At 38.4% G+C, this 21,456-nt stretch overlaps 1 protein-coding gene across 1 annotated transcript in view; it reads right to left on the bottom strand.

The window, feature by feature from the left end:
- LOC118791225 (relaxin receptor 2-like) overlaps positions 1-21,456 on the bottom strand; it is a 93,445-nt gene that overhangs the window by 4,115 nt on the left and 67,874 nt on the right. Inside the window, exons 4-17 of the mRNA XM_036548521.1 lie at positions 19,851-20,010; positions 18,177-18,248; positions 16,253-16,358; positions 14,339-14,410; positions 10,178-10,249; positions 9,668-9,739; positions 9,017-9,088; positions 7,774-7,848; positions 7,351-7,422; positions 4,305-4,376; positions 3,548-3,619; positions 2,255-2,326; positions 1,868-1,939; positions 559-788 (exon numbers count right to left, since the gene is read on the bottom strand). Of these exons, the coding sequence (XP_036404414.1) occupies positions 559-788; positions 1,868-1,939; positions 2,255-2,326; positions 3,548-3,619; positions 4,305-4,376; positions 7,351-7,422; positions 7,774-7,848; positions 9,017-9,088; positions 9,668-9,739; positions 10,178-10,249; positions 14,339-14,410; positions 16,253-16,358; positions 18,177-18,248; positions 19,851-20,010 (1,291 nt within the window). The remainder of the gene's footprint in view (positions 1-558; positions 789-1,867; positions 1,940-2,254; positions 2,327-3,547; positions 3,620-4,304; positions 4,377-7,350; positions 7,423-7,773; positions 7,849-9,016; positions 9,089-9,667; positions 9,740-10,177; positions 10,250-14,338; positions 14,411-16,252; positions 16,359-18,176; positions 18,249-19,850; positions 20,011-21,456) is intronic.

The following is a 21,456-nucleotide window of genomic DNA, read 5'->3' as shown; positions in this document are numbered from 1 at the left end:
TTACACCACCACCCCCCTAGCCATTCACATAAAATCTGTTAAAATTACTCAGCTACCAACTAATGTCACCCTGAAACACAGTATCAGTGTATTTGAATGGGTTTGAGAGAATTGCTTGTCTAAAATGATAGTAAAGGCTCACATGTATTCATGTGCCTTTGATTAGCTGGCTGTAGCCTTTCAAACACCTGACCGATGCTGGTTAATCTGCTGGTTAATCTTTTATTTTGAAAAGTATGTCAGGTTGTTGAGTTATTTATTTTTAAAGATAGGCTAATCTTCTTTGCAAACTAACATGGAAATGGCAGCAACTGTGGTAAAAAAGAGAAGCTCCTGATTACAGAGCTGAGTTTAAATCAGCAGGTTACCATTTGTGCCTTCTCATCCCCCAAATGAAGTTGTGTTTGTTTACTCTGTAATACCTTCACTGAAGATTCCTACACAGAGCCTCCATGGACTCTGCATAGCACCCTCATAAAGACTGCACTAAAACAATAAGGTGTTAAGCGGCGCGTGCAAAGGCTTATTGGAACTAAAAGAACTGCAGTTTTTACTCACAGCAAAGTGACTTTATGGACATAGTGTGGTGACGGCTGTCGGACGCAATGCAGGAGCGCAGGCATATGACGAAAACGTTGCCGAAGCAGATGATGAAGGCCACCACCCAGACGAAGACGCGCAGGATGATGTTGGCCAACAGGTTCTCGAAGGAGGAGATTCCGTCTGTGTTGGGCTTACAGCTGCGCACATTGGGCGAGTAGCCACAGTACTCAAACTTCTTAAAATATCTGAACAGGGGACATGGGGTGGGGAAAGCAAATCATCAGTAGTTCTGTGAAAGAGTTAAATAATTCATTCAAGACAGAATGGCATGTTATTGATAATAAGTCAAAGGAGTGTAACCTCTGGCTTAACAAGGATATGATACAATATCGATACCTATTCCAATGATATGATATATCAGATCATATCTAAGAATTCACTTTGATGTCATTCAATAGAGCAACTTACATAGGTTACAGTTCTTTACAATGTTATCCATTTATACAGCTGAATATTTACTGAAGCAATTGTGGGCTAAGTACCTTGCCCAAGGGTACAGCAGCAGTGCCCCTGTGGGGAATCAAACCTGTGACCTTTCAGTTACAAGTCCTGCTCCTTAACCACGCTGCCGCCCATATATAGAGCATAGAGCATATACACTAAAGGTATTATACTGGCAGCACTTGTGGGTGGGGTGGATGTGTCCCCCATCCTGGAAAAGGGACTTTTCTCCAAGGTTTCATATGGCTTTAATCCATATTTTCACATTACCCTGGCAATACAATAATGCAGAGCCTTGGTAAGCACAATGGGGTACAGTAAATAATACATATTAAACAGGGGCATGATAAATGATTAATCAGCACCCCATTGTTATCTTTCAGCTTAGAATTCCTCCTGTTTTGTTTACCTTGATGCTGGCGCTTGTATAATTAATGGATCTTTAATGGGTAGGGGAATCTCTGAACAAAGCTATTATAATCAGATATCTTACTTGTCACTGAAGGGCATTCTGTGTATTTCACATATTCACCTCAATGTGGCAACACAACTTTTTAATTTTATCTGCATCTGGACTGCCTTTCCCATGTGGTTTTTTTCTCATTCCTCATGAGAAAAAAATACTATAACTCAGAGTTATATCCAATTTTTTGGTAATGCTACTATTACTATAATAATATTATACTAGTACTACTACTGCTACTACTACTACTACTACTACTACTGCTACTACTACTACTACTAATAATAATAATAATAATAATAATGGACTTATATTCTTCCAAATATATGTGTTGTGAAGTGTCCAAACTTACAGACTTACATGTGTGAGAGGTTGCTCAAAGAACGAAACATCCGAATGCTTATATTTGGGATTTCAACTCCCTCCATCCCCCTAACAGGTAACAGAGAATAAAAATCACAAAATTATGATTGTCATGATCATTACATGTTATTTTTAGAACCATTCTGAAATCCTTCTGAACTTCTCAATGTTTTTTTTTTTTTTTTCATGTCTGGAACGCAATACGAATGATGCCAAAATATAGTGGTGAATGATGACCTGGTACATACAGATTTACAGAAAAATGTGTAGAGGCTAGCACCATTTGTCCAGTGTCTTCAATTCACTCCCCCGGTAATATCTTCTTTTATTTCTTTTTATTTGTCCTTACAGCTTAAGGTCATAAAACAAACAGTCAACACTCACAGGGACTGCAGATTGATGAGGCTGTCAAATTGATCTTCATATAGATGAGTCAGAGGATTGTTCGAAATGTTCCTGGGGAAAGAAACAGTCCTACATTTACAGAAACTCTCTATGGGTAAGTCCATTTTTATGAACAGTGTTACTACCCAAAAATCTGGGAAACTGGCGCTAATGCACCACATGAGGACTCACTGGGGAGTCATTGTGTCACCACCGTTAGAATGAGCAACACTTTTTGGAGCTGTACAGAGCCACTCGTTGGTCACTCATGAAGCACATTCAGTACCATAATGTCAACATGCACAGCCATCCACTGTGCCCGCATATTTCCTTCTTCTTTTCCTGCTTCTTTCTTTGGAGCGGTAGCTGTTTCCAGATGGATTAAATAAACCCTTGTGCTTTGGCCATAGCGCAATTTCCTTGTCTCCCCTGTGAATTTTCACCTTGGTGCCTGGTTCATGTTATTTTATTATTCTACAGCTTTCTTGCTGATTTTTTTGCTGTGCTGTATCTATGGGAACTCTTACAGAAAGTTTTTTTTGTCTGCACATTAAATTATTAAATGATTATTGCCCATTGGCTATTTACAGCGTCCCACAGCTCATGAAACCAAACACTGCAAACATATTAAGACAGCCTGACATCCACTCGCAGCAGGTAAGATGCTTGACAAAGCAATTATTGATACTTATGTATGATGTGAAAGACTACACAATCACAGGTAATAGGCCATGGTGTGATTTCAGCATGTACCTGCTGAGCTTCACCAAGAATTGTGGTAAACTCAGAAAATTGTCAAATTGTCAAATTGAATAGATTAGATTGTAATAGGTACACTAAAATAATTTCCACTGAAGCAATATGTTTTATTATATTCATCAATAACTGGAGATGATAGGGAAAAAAAAAGAAAAAAAGAGCACTTACTACTACTTAGAATTCCTTTGTCGATCAATAGTAATTAGGTTTAATGTAGTGAAACAATGGCAGAGCCCAGGGAATCCTCCCAATAAATACCTGGTTGGCAGCTTTAAGATGAGTAGAGGCTATTATAAAAATGCAACACTGCAACATTTTCTTAGATGTATTCATTTACTCTTCTTTTCCAACAGAAAATATCAAAATCAATTTCATGCTTATTTATCAACTCCAACCAAAAGGCCCACGCCTACAGTGATACACAAAATTGATGTATTTCAAGGGAATAGTGAAAATAATAGAAAACAATGTTTGAATTAGAGTCATGGGACTTCCTTCCATCTTTTGGGATAAAGACAAATGCATCATACTTACAGTTGCTTTAGGTTTTGTAGATTTCTAAATAAAGAGGAGGGCAATTCTTGAATTCTGTTCACAGACAAATCCCTGAAATCAAAAGTAAATTGCTTTACTGCTAAAATGCTTTTTCAATGCAATTCAAAATACTTGTTTCTCTTCAGATGACGCTAAAGTCAATTAAAATAATAAATGACAGGCGGCAATTCAATCGTTTTGGGTTTGTATTAGTAGTAAATAGAATAAATCTGAATTTCAGAACACACAAAATACGAAACACTGGTCTATATAAACTTTTTTTTGGTAGTAGCATTAGTTAGTACCTCTTTTTAAAATGTAACTTTAAATATGGTGATCTATAAAGAAGAGCAACAAGTTTTTTGAAAACCAAAGTGTATTAGAAGGTAGATTCATAATCGGTCCACTGTTCTGGTTAAGGTTATTTCTCTCTCTCTTGCTGTCTTTGTAAAGTGTTATGACAATATTAAGATTTTTGCAGTTCAAAAGCAAACGTAAAACTTACCCTGCTGTTCTGAGCTACCATATATAAAGCATGAACCACAGATACCTCATTAAGTCAAAACCTTCCTACCAAGACAAAGCCGGATTAATACTGCAGTATTTGCTCAGGAAATGGACTGGATTCTCTATGCACAATTTGCAAGTGATACAGTAATGGATTGTATACTGTAATTGGTATATCTAAGCCACCTACTGCAGAAAAGATCTACTTATCAGAGATTCAATGTCAAAGTTGAAGAAGTGATATACTTACAGGTCTATAAGCCTCTGCATTGTGGAGAATGTCCCCTCCTTTATGACTTGAATATGGTTTCTACGCAGAGCTCTAAATTGAGATGGACACATACATTTACTTAAGGTAGGTCCCCTCCCTCCTTTTTACTCATCTAACATTACTTTCTGCTGAAAAGATGTAAGTTCATGGGTCTATATAAAGGAATTGAATGGAATATTGAATGGAATCTTTGGTTAGTAATTCAAGTGCTAATGTACTTGTGTTTGAGAATTTCTAGTCTGGATTTATCTGATGAAGTAAAAATTCACTCTCAGAGCTTTTAACGGTCACAAGATATAAAACATGCACAATACTTCAGAACAGACATTGCATGAAAACTGTCCATTTCCATACACCACTGATACTTGCTCTTTGGCTGAGTTATCATGTAGGCAGCCCCTATATGAATGAGGCTTACATCATTTTAAAGACAGTACAACTGTACGACTGAAATGTGTGTGTGTGTGTGTGTGTGTGTGTTTGTGTGTGTACTTCAGTGTGCGTGCCTGATATGATACTGCCTTATCATGCATATTAAATAGTCAATGTCAACAGCAGTAGCACAAAAGTAGCTGTTGCTAACAAACTGAGCTGAGAAGTGCCACAGTGGGGGTAGCAGAGCTGCAGCAGCATGCTCCGCCTCTGAGCCACAAGTCATTCTTGTCCCTGAGGACGAGCACGTTACATGGAAAACTGGACTAGAAGCAATGAGCTGGTTCCTAGGAAGAAAGGAACCCAGCTCTAGTGTATTTAACTGGCCATGAAACAATGCACAGGGTACTTTTCAAGTTTGCGGATGGTAGTGTGTAGCGTAGGGTAGAATGCGTGCCTTTTAGCAAGACTTAAATTCAGCTGTGAAATATCGATCACAGTAAATGGATAACATGTACCTATCAAACTCTGTAACTAACCTTCAGTAACGTTCTGCTAGATAAATATCAGTCATATGACACAGTAGAACTGTGGAAGGTACGTTGTGATTTTTTCCAGTTATGTTTGTCTTTGTTCTGTGTCTTTATGGCTAGTGTAAAGTCAGCCACTACAGTAAAGCCTGATAGTATTGCAGCTTTTTTTTTTAGCTCCTTTACACAAATAGGATCTAACTTATTAATGAACTAAGTAGTGTTTCCTATATCCTTCATAATGACATCAGGCCACTCACAAAAGCTTTAGCTGAAGTGTTTGCGATCACATTTTCAATGGAGCAATTGTGATGAGACAACATATTTCTGATAGACCTCGATCTTAATTTGTGTCGCAGTGAGTGAATAGCATGATGTTTAATACTTGTATATTTATGTCTTACACCTGGCAACATATTGTTCAACATTTCATCATTTGGATACCCCCGGGCCGTAATCCATAATTCATATTGACTGAGTGTTCCAAACTGGATTCTGTGTAACCTTGTCAAATGATTTGTTGGCAGTCTGCCGGAGGGGGACTACATGCTTTTGTCCACTGAAAAAATAATGACTCCTGGACACTTTGACAGCAGCCAAAAGATTTGAGTTTTCACTTTCTGACTAGTCTCATCATTGTCACTAGGAGATACTGTCCTAAAACTCCTGTTGTCCATCTAAAACCTATCAATGACAAAATTCCTTATATATAAAGATTCCAGTTCCAGTTGGAACAAACTGACTCTTTAAAAATGCTGTGAGAAAAATAATGCCAATTTAGTAGGACATTCCAATTATTTAACATTGTTGCAACTGATAAGGTAACGACCACTGGATAATATGATAACTAGAGCTCTGAGTTTCTCTGAACTTTTTTCTTGCGTGTACTTCAGTCCTTGGACATCAAGAGGTGAATTTACTGGTTAAGTTTCGGTAAGACATTTTAACTGCTAGACTAGTTAGTCGGTAGTTTAGCCTCACCCCCCTCAGCAGGCTGCTTATCTGCTCATTAAATGAGCGGGACATTTGTTTGGTGAGTCTGGACTGAAGCAGAAGCCTTTTCTCTCAGCCTCATCTCTGAAAGACAAAGGAGTCTATATATGGGAGTCAACTGAACATGGACACTGGGGTATACCCATATCATCCCGCATGATAATATTCCATATCGTGACTTATGAATATGCCTCTGATCCCATTAAATATATGTGTTGTACTTCAGGGTATGTGTTGGTATGCAACAGGTGGAATGGTACAGTCCTTTAATCTGGTATATTGTGTTGCACTTAACATGTTGGATTAGGTGGACCAAGTGTGAAATGATATGTAGATACATAGTGCGTAGTATGTACATGCCTCTTTGGAGGAGATGCCTTGATTTCTGTTCTTCAGAGGCAAAACTTTGTATGGTAAGATAATTAGATAAGAACCATGGGAACCAAACTTCTACAGAGTAGATCACAAAGAAACATATGATAGCTGTAGGAATCACTGGATGGATCAGAATTGACGGGGAAGTTTGTGCAGTGGATGAGGCTGAATCACCTTTTAAATATGACCTGCTAAATATGCTAGCAATGTGGTGTAGTGGGGAGATGAGCCTGTAACCCAAAGGTTGCGTGTTTGATTCTCAGGGTGGACACTGCCATTTTATATCTGAGAATCTTTATTTGGAATTACTTCAGGGCATATCCAGCTGTGTAAATGGATATTGTGTAAAACAAATGGATGAGCCAGTTTGGTAAGTAAAATAAAAATACTTTGCAAGTAACAAGGTAAGCTAACATGATTAATAATAACAATTATGTAATATATAAACAATACAGAATGTACACTTAGTAGATCTTTGGAGTAGTCTTCTTTTTATGCACATTATACAGTCCTGATACCAAATCTTTTTCATAAAAAAGACCACTTCTCAGCAGCGAGAGTCAAAAACTGTTGTTGTAGTAGGCATCCATATTTTGCCACTGACGTGTACTCAGATCAGTTTCAAGAATGTAAAGTAACCAAGAACAAAGGACAACATCTCCTAACAACAGGTGCTAATCACCTTCATGACAGAGTTGACAGGGGGAGCTTCGAGGATCATTGATATTGAACAAGGGCGCTGGACAAGAACTCACAGTACTGTAAGGGCTCTGCAGTCCTGGAAGCTGGAGCTTTGCAAGGAGGAAATCCTGTTGCCCTCCAGTTCTCTGCAGAGAAAACATCAAATGGACGTAACTTAAAGTGCAGGAATTGCCAATACACCGCAGACCCTGTCACATTCCCTTTGTTCTTCCACATTGTAAGTGCCAACTGGTGCAAAATGGTATGCTGTGCATTAGGTGGGTGTTACAGATTTGTAGAGGGTAATGTGAGTCACTCCCCTTCCCTGCTGTAAGGTGTGCCTTTGAAAAGGAAGACTATAAATGAAAGTCACTATATACATGGAATCCATTATTAATGGGGGGGTGTGGGAATTATATCCATGTTTCTGACCCACTGCTCCTGTTATAATGAACAAGATTGTGCATGCAGAATACAAGTTTTGAGTTTGTACTCACAGCCAGTTTAGCTTTGGCATTTCCAGACAGAATGATTTCTTTGGGAGGCGTTCCAGTGAATTGTTCAGTAGAGACCTAAAATCAGATAGAATTGAATTTACACAATATAACGAGATCAGTCTCATTCACTTCAGTGCGGTAAATGGCGAGTCCTTCAGGCATTGGACCCCTTTGCCACAGGCAATATATCAATATTTTTTAAGCACATTTTTTAATTATGAAAGGGCATGGCAGGGGATTTACAGCTGAGATATTTCCATTTGTGTTATTTACCTTTTTGCATGTGTGAATAATGCTTGCAAGGCAGGTGAATGTCACCATTTTAGTAGAGAACTGTGGTCTTTCAGGACATTGAAATTGCAGCTGTTCTGTTGTCTTTCGGTGCAAGAATCTTTCTGTGCAAATTGTTGTGCAGATAAACAAAAAATTCTATCGTGCTATTTCACGACAAGATATATTCTTTATGGCACATGTCTTTATGTTCATGTCTTACATATAGGGGGACACATGGAAATCGAGGAAGAAGAGAAAGTAAATCGATGTTATGGAGGATTTAAAACTGAAATGTTCTTGCAAGGCTGTAACATTACAAAACTAAAACTGGAAAAATAATTTCAGATGACATCTACAAGTCACAAGCATCGTGGTTTTCTCAAATGCTACCATGGCAACAAGAACAGCATTTGATGCAAACTAATGCCGACAACCATGAGGTTTTTTTTCCCCTTTAAGTCAATGCCATAATAATCTTGTGAATATTGATAAAGAAAACCCCTGGCGTTTAAAATCACCTCTGCCTCCTATGATGCCCATATGTTTGTCTTTTTATTATTATATATATATATATTTAAAAAGGGCTGTTTAATTCATTAGTCTAATTCAAACTTAATAGTCAATATTCTGAGATACTAGAATTTTTTTTTCCCTTGGTCGTATCTTTGGTAGTTATGTCACATATGGAGAGTTAGTCATTTCAAGCTGTGACATGAAATAAATCATTTGACAGCAAGTTTATAAATAAGTGTATAACATAAAAGATTTTCAAATGGAATACAATACAAATAAAACATTAAATGCAGGTATTTTAGTGTATTGTGGTTTTATTTCAATCATTGTAATCATGTACTATTATGCATACAACACTTACACAAACATGCATGCACATCTATCCATATTCATTCTGCTGGATGGGTAAAGTGGTAAAGCATCCAACTCGTGTCGACTGTAGTAATATCCTACTTACAAGAAGAATAAAGATCTGAGTCCAATGAATGACTTCTGCCGTATGGAAGATATTTTGTTGTCATCCAATATCCTAAAGGCAAACAAAGAAAATGAGATACTGCACTGGGATGTTATCACTGGCAGACAGACAGGCACATACCGATGGACAGACGCCTCATTGTTTCCTTATTGCAAAGATCGCCTTATTATTTCTTTATTGCACAATATACAATGAAGAAACATAGAGCCTTTATATATGTAGAAAAAAGGCTATCTATTGTGCCTCTGAATGTTTTTTTTCCACATTCTGTCATGCTCAGCCTGCAAAGATACAATGTTTAAACAAACCATGTTAACAGCCTCAGAATACATAAAACCTACAAGAGAGAGTTTGACCTCTCCTAACATTGCGAAGAAGAAGGGTTGCAGGAATTGAAGCACATTGTGAGTTTGTTGTATTCGTAAAATGTTTAGAAAGTGAAAATGCTATAGATTAGGACTAAAAAGCACCATTTATAAGGTCAATAGATTGATGTTTCCATTCTATAGGCTGCTTTTCTTTTTTGTCCTCAAAAGGAGATGTAACCACTTTCCAAAAGCTGTGTTTTTACAGTATTTAAAAATGAGTGCTCTTCCCAGATGACACAGAGTACCCTTGAACTTGACTTACAGCCACTCCAGATTGTGAAGATCTCTGAAGATAGCAGCCTTCAGCATGGTAATCCTGTTCTGGCTTAAAAATCTAAGCACATGCAGACATACAGACATACATACACACACACACACACACACACACACACACACACAGACATGCATATAAATCCCTAAGGAGAATGTTAAATAAATCAAATGCTGGCAACTACTATGTAGATGTTTGCTTAAATTCAACCAAATTTCTTCCCTCTTTTATACATTTTGTTTTTTAGTTTTTACACATTTTCTCAAGTCTGTAGATCTGTAAATATATTGTAAAATATTGTGTGAAAACTGAAAAATGTCAAATGTATTTGAATGCATCACTAAAAATAAATGACCTAGTGCTGTAGTCATTAGATTGAACCCACTCTCCCCTTACAGCTAGTGTTACTCGCAGCATAAACAGCTACTTCACAATGGATATTGAAGGCACATGAAATGAGGAATTTCTTCCCTTTTGTTTCAGTGCAAATGTATGACTTACAATTTCCGTAGATTAAAAAGTCCTGAAAAAGCTCGATTGGATATGGTGATGATGCTATTATTCTGCAAATGCCTGAAAAAGACAAAGTAGACAACAAATTAGAGGAAGATAAAAATTTTCCAGCAGAACCTCCCTACTGTGGATAAATTGTGTATTGTTGATGTGACAAGAATGCTAGTTGTATTCTCTCCCAGTTGAATCAACTTGACATCCCACTGGCAGGTGAACTGAATCTTTTGAATGCCATTATACTGTCTAACAAAGCTGGTTGGTTCGGAAATGTCCTCTGTGACAGAATCAGTGGTTCATTGTCAAATGGTCAGAACAGGTGTGCCACAATGATCCGTCCTTGGCCCCATAATCTTTACCATTTACATGAGTAACCTGGGTCAGATATGTGCATGTCAAAAAATGCATATCTACATCTCTGCAGATGATGCGGTTATCTGTGATTGTGCAGCCTCACTGAATGATGTGCTAGGCAAGTGTCAGTGCTCCCGCCCCCTAGCTGTTGTGTTTTTGTTTTTCCCTGTCCATGTGCTTTTGTTTTCCTTGTGTTCTAGCCTTGCCCCGCTCTCTGCCCTGTCTCCGCCCACCTGATCATCTCCTCCTGCCTGCCTGCACACCTGCTTCCCATCATCTCATCAGCCCAGCCCTATATCTACCCTGCTTGTCTCTGTTGTGTTGCCAGTTTGTTGCAGTGTGTTTGTACCTGTCTTGTTCCTGCTGTGGTTTCTGCCTGGTTGCTGTTCTCTGAATTGACCCTGCCTGCACTTTGACCTTGCTCCTGCCTGCTGCCCTGCCTTGTTCACCTGATCTACCTGACTACCTGGTTTGACCCTGCCTGTCCCCGGCTTTGATTCCTGACTACGTTCGGACTGCCCGCCTGGTCTCTACCCTGCCTGTTTTTTGGTCACGATTCTGCCCTGCGTCCTATAAAGGCACTTGGAATCTGGAGTTCTCGTGGTCCGCGCCTGAGTCCTTGCCTGTGCCCTGACAGGCAAGTATATGGTTTTTAATACTGTACATCTTTGATAGCTAAAACCTGTATTAAATGTAAAGACTTTTCAGTTTCTCATGGCTTTCTCAAGGTAAAAATAAGGTGAAATACCTTTTGTTCTTATTGAAAAGTGTCTATATAGCAAAAATCACATTAAATATGCTGCCAAAAAGGTGAGGGTGAAGGTGGGTCTTTATTTAAAATAAGGCATGCTTTTCCTTCAAAACTAAAAAGCCATTGGTGTCAGAAACACTTCCTGTAACTGACATGATATTTTAAGCAGGCCCACTCCCAATTCATTTTTACACGTCCAATGCTGTGTACCATAATACCTTAAGATCTGTCAAACTTGATTATTTCATCACTGTACTCTACTAGAAAATAGAAATGCAGTCCTCATTGACTGTAGAAACACTCGGACATTGTTTCAGATTTAAGGTAATCTTACGAAGGCTTTACAGAGGAATATTTATTTATTTTTTTTTTCTGCCAATGTGGGCTGTCATTGTCAAACAAGGCTGGTTTTGGCCACAGGGCTCAGCCTGGGCTTGGAACAAGCACATTTTCTGTCTGAGCCACAGAAAGTAAGTGTATCTGAAATGATTACTAAATGATGGCCAGTGATGACACTGTCACCTCTGCTGAAATGTGCTTTATGGCAGCAATGATCTTTATAGATACATGCATGGGATTCCACTTAATGGGTTTTAAGCTTGATATGCATGCTCAACTTGTAATTGGGGTCTATCAAAGGCAAATGTGTGAAGGAGGAAGTCTGGGTTCTAAGGTTACAGGATGTTATGATGAATTCTCAATGTGCGCTAGTATTAAACATACCACTTTTAGAATTTTAATCTGACCCTCACACTGCCTGGTCTTAGTCTTACTTACTTTCATGTAATTCAATTAATTCATGGTTTGATTTTTCTGTATTCCTGCATCTCTCACTACTTATACAATAAGAATTAAGCTATGTATTGCATATAAGAGTAAAACTTCTAAAAATTTAGAAGACAAAGTACTTAAAATATTGATGAATGTTCTTGTAAATGTTATGTTGATATAGTGTGCAATCACATTCTGTAGAACCCATGAAAATCCACATAACACTACAAGCATGTTCTGTGCAGGATTAACACAAGCTGAGAGGAAAAAATCTCTGTGCTTGGAATAGTTTTAGTCCTCACCCCATTTTGCCCTAGCCCTCACAAGAGCCCACCACGATATTTCACGTAGTGCTGTGCCACACAGGCAACCAGTCCATTCAATCAGGAACACAAGAAGCAGAGGCAAAAGCTCTGACATTAATTGCAATTTCTCAAATGTTTCAAAAGAAATGTCAAACTTTAATGACCTCAGTCACCCTCCTGTATTAGAGCTTTAAAACCAGCCTGCCTTTAAAATGACCCCTTTTCAAGAACGAGCTCGTGTAAAGTACAATAAACAGAGATGCTTTTAGTCATGCAGTCAGTTGCCCAAGGAGGGCCAGTCATTTGTAATTTCACATCTGCACATTTTTGACACTTGACAGCAGAGAGAACATTGATGGGGGAAAAGGGGAGAAATGCATTGCTTTGTACATTAACAGTAAAACTGTGAAGCTGAGATCAACTGCTGCAAAAACCAGTAAATGACAAGTGTACTTGGGAACACATAAGTACTTGAAAAGCCTCAAAGACTACACTTAAGCAACCCTTGACATCTTTATGCCAAATGTGTGTCTGTTGGTGTTTGCTTGACAAGGATATTGTATTGTTCCATCTCAGGTCTGAGGAGTACATTTTGTGCAGGTAAATTCTATTGGCAGACACTCATGAATGTGTACCCTCTAACAGTAAAGATTCAAAACCTTGCCAACTATGATTTTAAAAATTCATAAGGATTCACAATATAGCTTCAGAAGCGATCAATAAACAAACAACTCAATTCAAAAAATTGAAACAATTTTGTTCAAAATGTACATATTACCCTAACTCTAATGAGCCATGCATAATCACTTACATGAGGCAGAAAGCTGCAATGATCAAGCACATGACACTAGGACAATAACATTTTGTATGGTACAAATGCAGATACATGACACAATTTTCCTGCCTGGTCATCGGAGTGGTTTAGTTTGGTTTGGGGTCTGGATTGACACACATACAAAGTGCATGAAATTAAATTGATATTAAAATGCTACATATAAAATGTATTTGTTCTATAGCTCTTCTGTGTGGTGTATATTATATTTCCAACTATAGATTCACACGTTAACCAAAAAGTGTCGTTTTTGAAAGCCTACCAGAAAGGCCCAGTAAACAAACATCTGTGGTGTCAAAACCTTAGAGATCTTGCTACCCCTGACTTATAAAGATGGCTGTAAGTGGCAATAGCTAGTGTAACCTAATCATGTTTTCTGTGCAAGTGTCTGAAAAAACAAATGAATCCAAAAGTGACACGAGGCCAACCTCCCCACCATAGGTGGCAAAGGGATGTAGGGATCCTCCCTTGGGCCATCACTTTCCTGTGGCCTCCACAGCCACTGGAGCCTCACAGGTGAACCAATGGCAAATGGGTGACCCCAAAAAATAGGCAGTCATACAAGTCCCATTGACACCAAACGGCATACCATACAACTTGATTGTAGTAGGCTCTCAACAAATACTGCATACCGACATCCCAGTGGAAACAAGTAGCATCTGCAAACAACTAGTATTGTTGTAAGCCTTCTCCACAGCAAACACTATATACTGGTCTCCCTATCCAAACTGTATGTAAAACCACCCACTTCTGTCACATTCAAAGATATTTTCTGCCTTCCTCTAAAAGTCAAGGGTTCACCTTGCCATGCGTCCCTTGGGGAGAGGCTGGCTGTAATTGTGTGATCAAGTTATGCATGCATGTATGTAGCCCTAATCCTAACACTTCACAGTGACTGAATTCGGGAGCAAGCTTGTTTAATGGTCATTGCAAATTTGGAAAACCATTATGTGCTGTCTCCCATTATGCTTGTAAATAATGGTGAGCTGTAACACTGGTCAAAACACCCATGTAAAAGTAATGTGGAAGTTGCCCTGACCGACCTGCCACTGTCACATCCTCGGCCTGTTAATGATGTATTTTAAACCAACTGTCTGCCTGTAGCCTTGAGGTCAACAGTGAAAGGAGGTCTCACTCACAGCTTCTCGAGATTTCTGTATCGGATGAACAGGTCCGGTGGAAGGGATGTTATCCAATTGCTATTTAGCTCACTGTTGGGGGAAGATGTAGAGAGAGGTATTTTCATTGAGGTCAATTATACCTTATTGCACTGTACTCACTAGCTAAGATTAACAAACTGCACAGTATAGAGTTACTGTATATTCATGTTAGCCAGCTGTAGTTAATATAACACACAAGTGCTTTAATATCAATGAATAAATATCAGATTGGGACTAACAATAGACTGCAAATGCATGAAACAATGACTTCTGCATTTTGTGTCTTTACTGTGACGAGAAATTTCCATGGTAAACAAGAATAACCCACTCCAATGTTGTAGTAAAACAGTGCTTTAGAAGTAGATAGCAAGTACTTTAGAGTAGCTAACCTTCCATTGTTTTGCTTCCATTTAAAAGGAAGACACACAGATCTATTGTATGCAAAGAATGAGTACCTGCAATTTTATTAACCAATAAATTAACCAATTTATTAATTTTGCTGGTTTCTACTTAATGTGGTGAACCTGGACCTCTGTAGAGGTTGAACTGAGTGACATTTCAAAGGAAACGTGCAGGGTACATTCTTCTGTGATAATCAGGACCAGCAGATAGCCACTATCAAAGGCTCTTTCATCAGTTGATGTTGCAAACTGGCTGTGTTTAAATTCACTGCAGATATGAATTAATGCCTTTTTCCCTATCAGCCCTAGCAGTACGCTAAGAGAGACTTCACTGTCCATCTCAGTATAACAATTCATTTTGGGTGCTTTTGTTTTGGATGGTGACTATTATGGATGGGCGGGCGGAACAAAATCATTTATCAATCACAAGAATATTTACTCATTTATGCACATGGAAACCTCAGTAGAGAATGACAACTGTTTTGGCTGTTTTTAGTTTTTACTGTGCAGAGTGTAATTGTGGAATCATACAAAATAATCACAGTATAGATAAACATACTGAATATTTAACCAATTTAAAATGGTGTATTCTATTTCTCTTCATTGAAAAACATGGTTTCCCCATGCCTTGGTGTCTTGCAATGCTCTGATTTCTATTTTTCTCCATGTCTAATAAAGTTTGGTGTGTGGTACCTTTTTTTTCCCTTATGTAACCCTGTTTGGCAATTGCACATTAGACTTGTCTCATGGGGACAACCTCTGCTCTCATGGAGAGGTGCTAAAGTGTGCTGATCCTCCAGTACACTTGTACATACCTAACAGCTATTTTTTTATTCTGCAAGTCACACAGTGCACCACAATGAAGTGCACTGACATCATCCAAACAATTATGAGGTGCCTAGGTGCCTCTGATTTACCTACCCCATCCCCTTGTGGTGCTATTGTTGTGGGCTTCTGGTTATTGTCGTCAGATGCCGTGGCCAGTTTCAAACCTGGCCATAGGGCTCAGCCTACACTCAAGGTAAGCACCTTGCTGATTCGTTTACTTTAGAAAATTCAATGGCAGCATGACAGCCACAGTCCTTTATTTAATTTATTGCTAATGTGTCTATACATAGTGCCTCTTTCCTGTAATTTAAATTGAATTTTTATGGGAAAGTCATGGTTGGGCCACAGGGTGGTTGGGGGATGTTGTAAATGTAATGCCAATGATTGTTTAAGAGATATTACACTTCATTTATTGTAAACAATGCAAGTGTTTTCAGATTATGTGAATGAGCCTTTAAAGCAGCAGGAGAAAATGTGGCTGTTTTTGCTTTGTTGCCCTCTTTTCCTCTTTATTACCTAACACTAAAATGGCACTTCACAACTGAGCCACTCAGTCAGTCATGGGCACCATAATTTCTGAAAATAAATTGGTGTAACTGCTTGGTGTTAAACACAATGAAGTCAGAAGGATATGAAAAAGATATGTAGGGTGTGGAATACTCACAGCGCAGTGATATTGGAGGACACAGCAGGTACATCCAGGAGCTCTTTGCTGTTACAATTCAGTTTCCTGCCTTCACAAAGGCAAACTTCTGGATATACATCTAGCACTGCAATCCCAGAGTTATGGAAAGGAGAAAACTCAGAGCAAGTATTTGCCCTGCATTTCCATTGAGCTCGATAAAAAGCAATAGGAAACATTGGTTGACTGGACTGGGCAAAAGTACAATTACACAGACAAGCTAGCATATTGTTTGTGAATATTTGTATAAGGCCCGGCTGTTCAAATCCACCTGTTGATAGTATCAAACATCAGCATAGCTGATGGGGACAGTCAAGATTATTTGAACTGCAATTATTGAGAAAAAAGATCAATGGTGAACAGACAGGGGTGGAGCTTCATAGTTTGAAGAATAGAGAATAATTTGTTGGCAAATCAGTGAATATCTGAACTGTGGTCCTAGGAGCATACTGTGTGGTGGTTTTTGGTAAAACCATTTAAATTTGGGTTAACTGAGCTATTAACTAAATAGTCACTTTGGATAAGACTGTATTATCCAGAGAGACTTCCAGTTAAGTCTGCTAAAGAGCATCTGATAAATGCATGCAATGTAATGTAATGAATATTGATGCAGATTTAGTATGCCTCATGCCTAAGTGTGTTTTCAACATCAGTTTTCTCAATTCAATAAATTTGTCCAATTTTTTGCTATAGCTCTTTTTCACAATGTATAAAGAGCTGAGAGTAGTGCATAGTGCATTTTCCAGAGCAATCCAAAAACCAGGAAACCCAGGGCCAGTTTGGGGACAAAAAATGGAAACTGGCCCCAGGACCATCTTTCCCTTCCGGTTAGTCTAGGGCAGCTGCCCTCCTTATTGCTTAGCTATTTATGTTCTATGACCTTCAAAACATTGTCAGCTTTCAATGAATAATGCAAGCTGAATACCAGCTTGAATTACTAAGGCTCTGTTTACAATTATATTTGCTAAAGCTGACAATTACATTTTTTTGAGTTTCAATAATTTTCTGGCTGGCTGTCCATACAGATTTTCTCATATGCCACAGATTGGATTATATGCCTCAAGTCTGAAATCACATTCTTCTCAAATATCCATTAAGCTTCCCTGCTCGGTGATCCCAAGTTAGTGTCAGATGCCCTCTTTAAATTTCTAGAATCTGTTCGACAGTGCAGTGTTGCACAAGATTTTTCAGACCTTGTCAGAATCTCTTCAGAGCGGGATCTGCTGGCATTTGTCTGGAAGATGCTGGGCGACCAGGGAAGGGACCTTGTGGGACTAAACAGGCTGGCCGTAAAGATATTAGTGAAGGTAGGAGCAGGCAGCCTTTGATATGAGGGCCAAGGTCAGTACAAACACCCAGTAAAACACTGCAGGATTTTAGAGACTAGGATAGGGTAATGGAGCATTCTGACTCCAGTCTAATACCACCAAAATCCAACTAGACTGGAGAGAATTTTGAAAACAAAAGACCTGCAAGTGTTATAAAGTGTAAATTCAGACCATGGCAGGAAAAATGTAACATGTACTGGATTAGTAAAAAATCTTTGTCAAATCTAAAGCTCAATGTCATTAATTCTTTTTATTTTTTAAGGGTTACAAATCAGCAGCCACATGAACATAGACACCCTTTCAACTGTAAGTGATGTCAAATTCAGACTAGTATTCAATTAGTTGCTGTGTCAAACCTAATTAAGAAAGCAGGGGTAGTGCACTTTGTCTGTCCCAGGGCCCAGCACTGAGAGACCTTGGCCTGAATAAATGCAGAGGATGATGGGAAATTCAAGGACACACTTCCTGTCTACTGATGATCACACAGGGATCTTTCACATTACTCTATTTCATTGACCTTCATCCCAGAGGAATCAGAAAGAAGCACTGAATTGAAAATGAAGAAACACATTACTCACAACAGTCCTTTGACTCTTGAATAGTTGTCTTCAGAAAAGCATCAAAAAGGTGAGGCCATCCACTGTTATCAACTGCAAAAGGGAAGAATTTGAGATAAAAAGGCAAGGAAGATAGTAAAAGGTTCATTTTACAGAATCAGATTGGATTATGTTTGTGCAAGCGTGTGTGTACGCGCGTGTGCTACTGAGTGCTAACTTGCATTGTACAGAATGTTTTGTGTAACTTGCATTAAAGGCACAAATTTAACATTTAATGCTGTAACACTATACTTTAACAAAAGCTAAAACAGAACAAAAAACTGAGCAGAACAAATACTTAAGCATTTCCAGATGTTTTCATATCCATGTTTCACCGTTTCTGCAAAGAGGACTAAAACCGTGTCAGATCGTTATTTAACACTCCCAAATGAGTGAATTTTACATGTCATCCAGCCAATTTGAGAACTGTACCGATGAAGAATGTCTACCCCTCCACTACTCCAGATATCCAAAGGAGGTTGCTGGAGCACACATCCGCGAGTAGATAGTCATTCGCCATAACCTAGTAACTTAGTTTCAAGTACCGACTTTTGAAATAATAATAATAATAATAATAATAAAAAATGTATATAGTAAGCTTGGAAAAGTGTGTATAACATGAATGCTAAACTGACACTTTAGGTTGGACCTGGGTTTTGCCAGCTCGACATCTAATATTTTAGGTTGCAGTACTTTATAGTATGTGCTCACTTGAAATCTGCATTTTCTAGTAGATATACAGTAAGTTGAATTTCTTTGTCATATCTCTGCGACTTGCAATTTTGGGCAGGAAAAAAAAACACCAAAGTAAGGTGTTGTCAGTGTAGCAAGTAAAGAATACGACTGCGGAAACAATCAAATGAAAGCTCTTATTGGGAGAAATAATTGTCCCAGTAAAACACATCTGTAAATAATCAATCTGGAAGTTTGTTCCACTTGGTGTTAGCTAACTTCAGCATTAGGATTAACATTATAATAAGTATGGATTTTACCAAGATTCACCAGTAAAACACAATATTTATCCTCTTTAGAGATTTAATTGATTTCTTACCAATAATTTAAATGTGGATGTCATGTTTACAGTCTGGAATCATTGGCTCATTTTCTCTTAGTTACAGTATGTGATGTATGCTGTTCATATTACTTAGTTAGCCAGATAGTTAGCCGGCAAGCTACTTTAAGGGGTGGAATGATTTCTTTACTGTCATTACTTAACAATACTGTATTTGGTGTGAGTGTCACAGTAATGCATTGTATCAGATATTATACCTTACCATTTTGTTTTCTTTTCCCTTCATGCATATAAGCATGTAACACTTAAGTCATAACTAGGCAGGACCATGTTTGTACATTTTAAATGATTTTGGAAACATTTTTTTCTTGAGCTGAGGTTGGTTGCAGGTTTAAAATGCATATCCAACCGGTTCTTTAAACTAAAACAGTCTGAGGTGGATAAAGGCCTCTTAGCTTTGGCTTGGAGACACATCACAAAACCCTGCTGTGCTATAGTTTAATACAACAGCAGATCTTGCCTCAGGTTATTCCATACTTGTTTTACTCTCTCTCCCACTTTTGTGTCTGCATCAGTGGTTTATAATTCACACGTTCTAATTCAGGCAACAATGTCAGAGTGCCTGCTCCGCGAATCCCACTCACCACAGTTCTCCTCATCTGCTCCGTTGGCGCAGTCCTGCACACCATTGCAGTGACGTGGCTGGGGCAGACACACTGAGAGGTTTCCACAGGGGAACTCGCCCAGCGGGCACACATCCGATGCAGCATAGAGCTCCTCAGCTGCCGACTCTATAACGAGATACTACAGCATTTCTAATTGGGGTAAAGACTAGGCATGAGAGACAGAGAGAGACCCCTTCTACCAGTCCGAGTGCATTATGGGAAAGGCCACTGGTGTGCCTGAATGACCCCCTTTTGACCATTACCTGCTGATTTATGCAGATCAGAAATCAGAATTAACAATTAAAAGTAGAATCCCACAGAGAAGACAGAGAGGATCCGGAAGATATTCTTCTCCTCACTATTGTCAAAACCAATGACAGATAGCAATTAACAAGCAAGCATAGATGTACATCTCACTGAAAATAAGCACTGAGCATATTGTCCACTCAAATGAGTAAATTGTAATTAAAGTGTGCAATCCAATCTCTGAGGGTCACACACAACCATTCTCTGAGAGAAAAAATTAAAAATTAACACGACTAAATGAAAATTCTAGCTCTATTAGGCTATGAATGCCAAGATATATTTGATTAAGTATAAAAGTGAATTGAATGTTTAATTATGTCAAATCAAAAGGCTGTTAGGGAGCTGTCCCTTGATCTTACTCTGTCTTGTGTATGCCATTAAAGACAGTTTAGAAAAACATTTCAGAAAAATAGAATAATTTATGAACTAATACACACTCATCAAAAGTAGAAATAACAGACTGGGGATACATTAGTTTCCCTGTTGTCCTCAACACAAGGGAGTGACAGTTAAAATTCTAGTGTGTGCTTAAACAGAGTGTAAATTGGTATGTCACTTTTTACAGTAATGGTTTATAATGACACTTTAAAAGATTTTTGTTTAAACTTTGTTTGCACCATAGAATCAGTCCAGCAATGTACATAATACATTTTACTAATTTATGAAAATTCCCCTACAAGCTAATTTTCAGTGAGTCCTCTCTGACAGAATTAATAATGTAACAGATGAATTGTCACATCGGATGAGAAGCAAATATACATTTGTATTTATAGTATTGCAGTCAGCCCTGTTTTAAAGAGAGGCAACCATACAGGCATCAAAAGCAAAGGAAAACACTTCAGCCTATTTTTCAAACCAACTACTTCCTCCCTGATACACCTGTCCTCCTGAATAGATGCGCTTCCTATTATTACAGCTGTCACACAGGAATTCACACATCTAGCACTGATTTGTGTGAAGGACATGCTTCCCATTTAAAATTTATTTTGAACTCTGAAATACTGAAGATAACAGCTATCGTATGAAAAGATACATTGAAATGGCTACACACACATGACATTTGGAATGTTATTATTATTATTATTATTATTATTATTATTATTACTACTGTTATTGGTGGTGGTAGTAGTAGTAGTAGTAGTAGTGGCAGTAGCAATAGCAGTAGTAGCATAATAATAGTTGTGTATCACGTTTGGTTATGTAAGTTTTTTTTGTCCCTGTTCTGTGACGACCTTATCTGCTGAGGGGAAAGTTTGGTGTACTCATGGCCTCACCCAGA

This window comes from Megalops cyprinoides, chromosome 16 (genome assembly GCF_013368585.1).
Source record: "Megalops cyprinoides isolate fMegCyp1 chromosome 16, fMegCyp1.pri, whole genome shotgun sequence".
Lineage (NCBI taxonomy): Eukaryota > Metazoa > Chordata > Actinopteri > Elopiformes > Megalopidae > Megalops > Megalops cyprinoides.
Note: the sequence above shows the minus strand (reverse complement) of the source record. Positions and strands in the feature narration are given on the sequence as shown.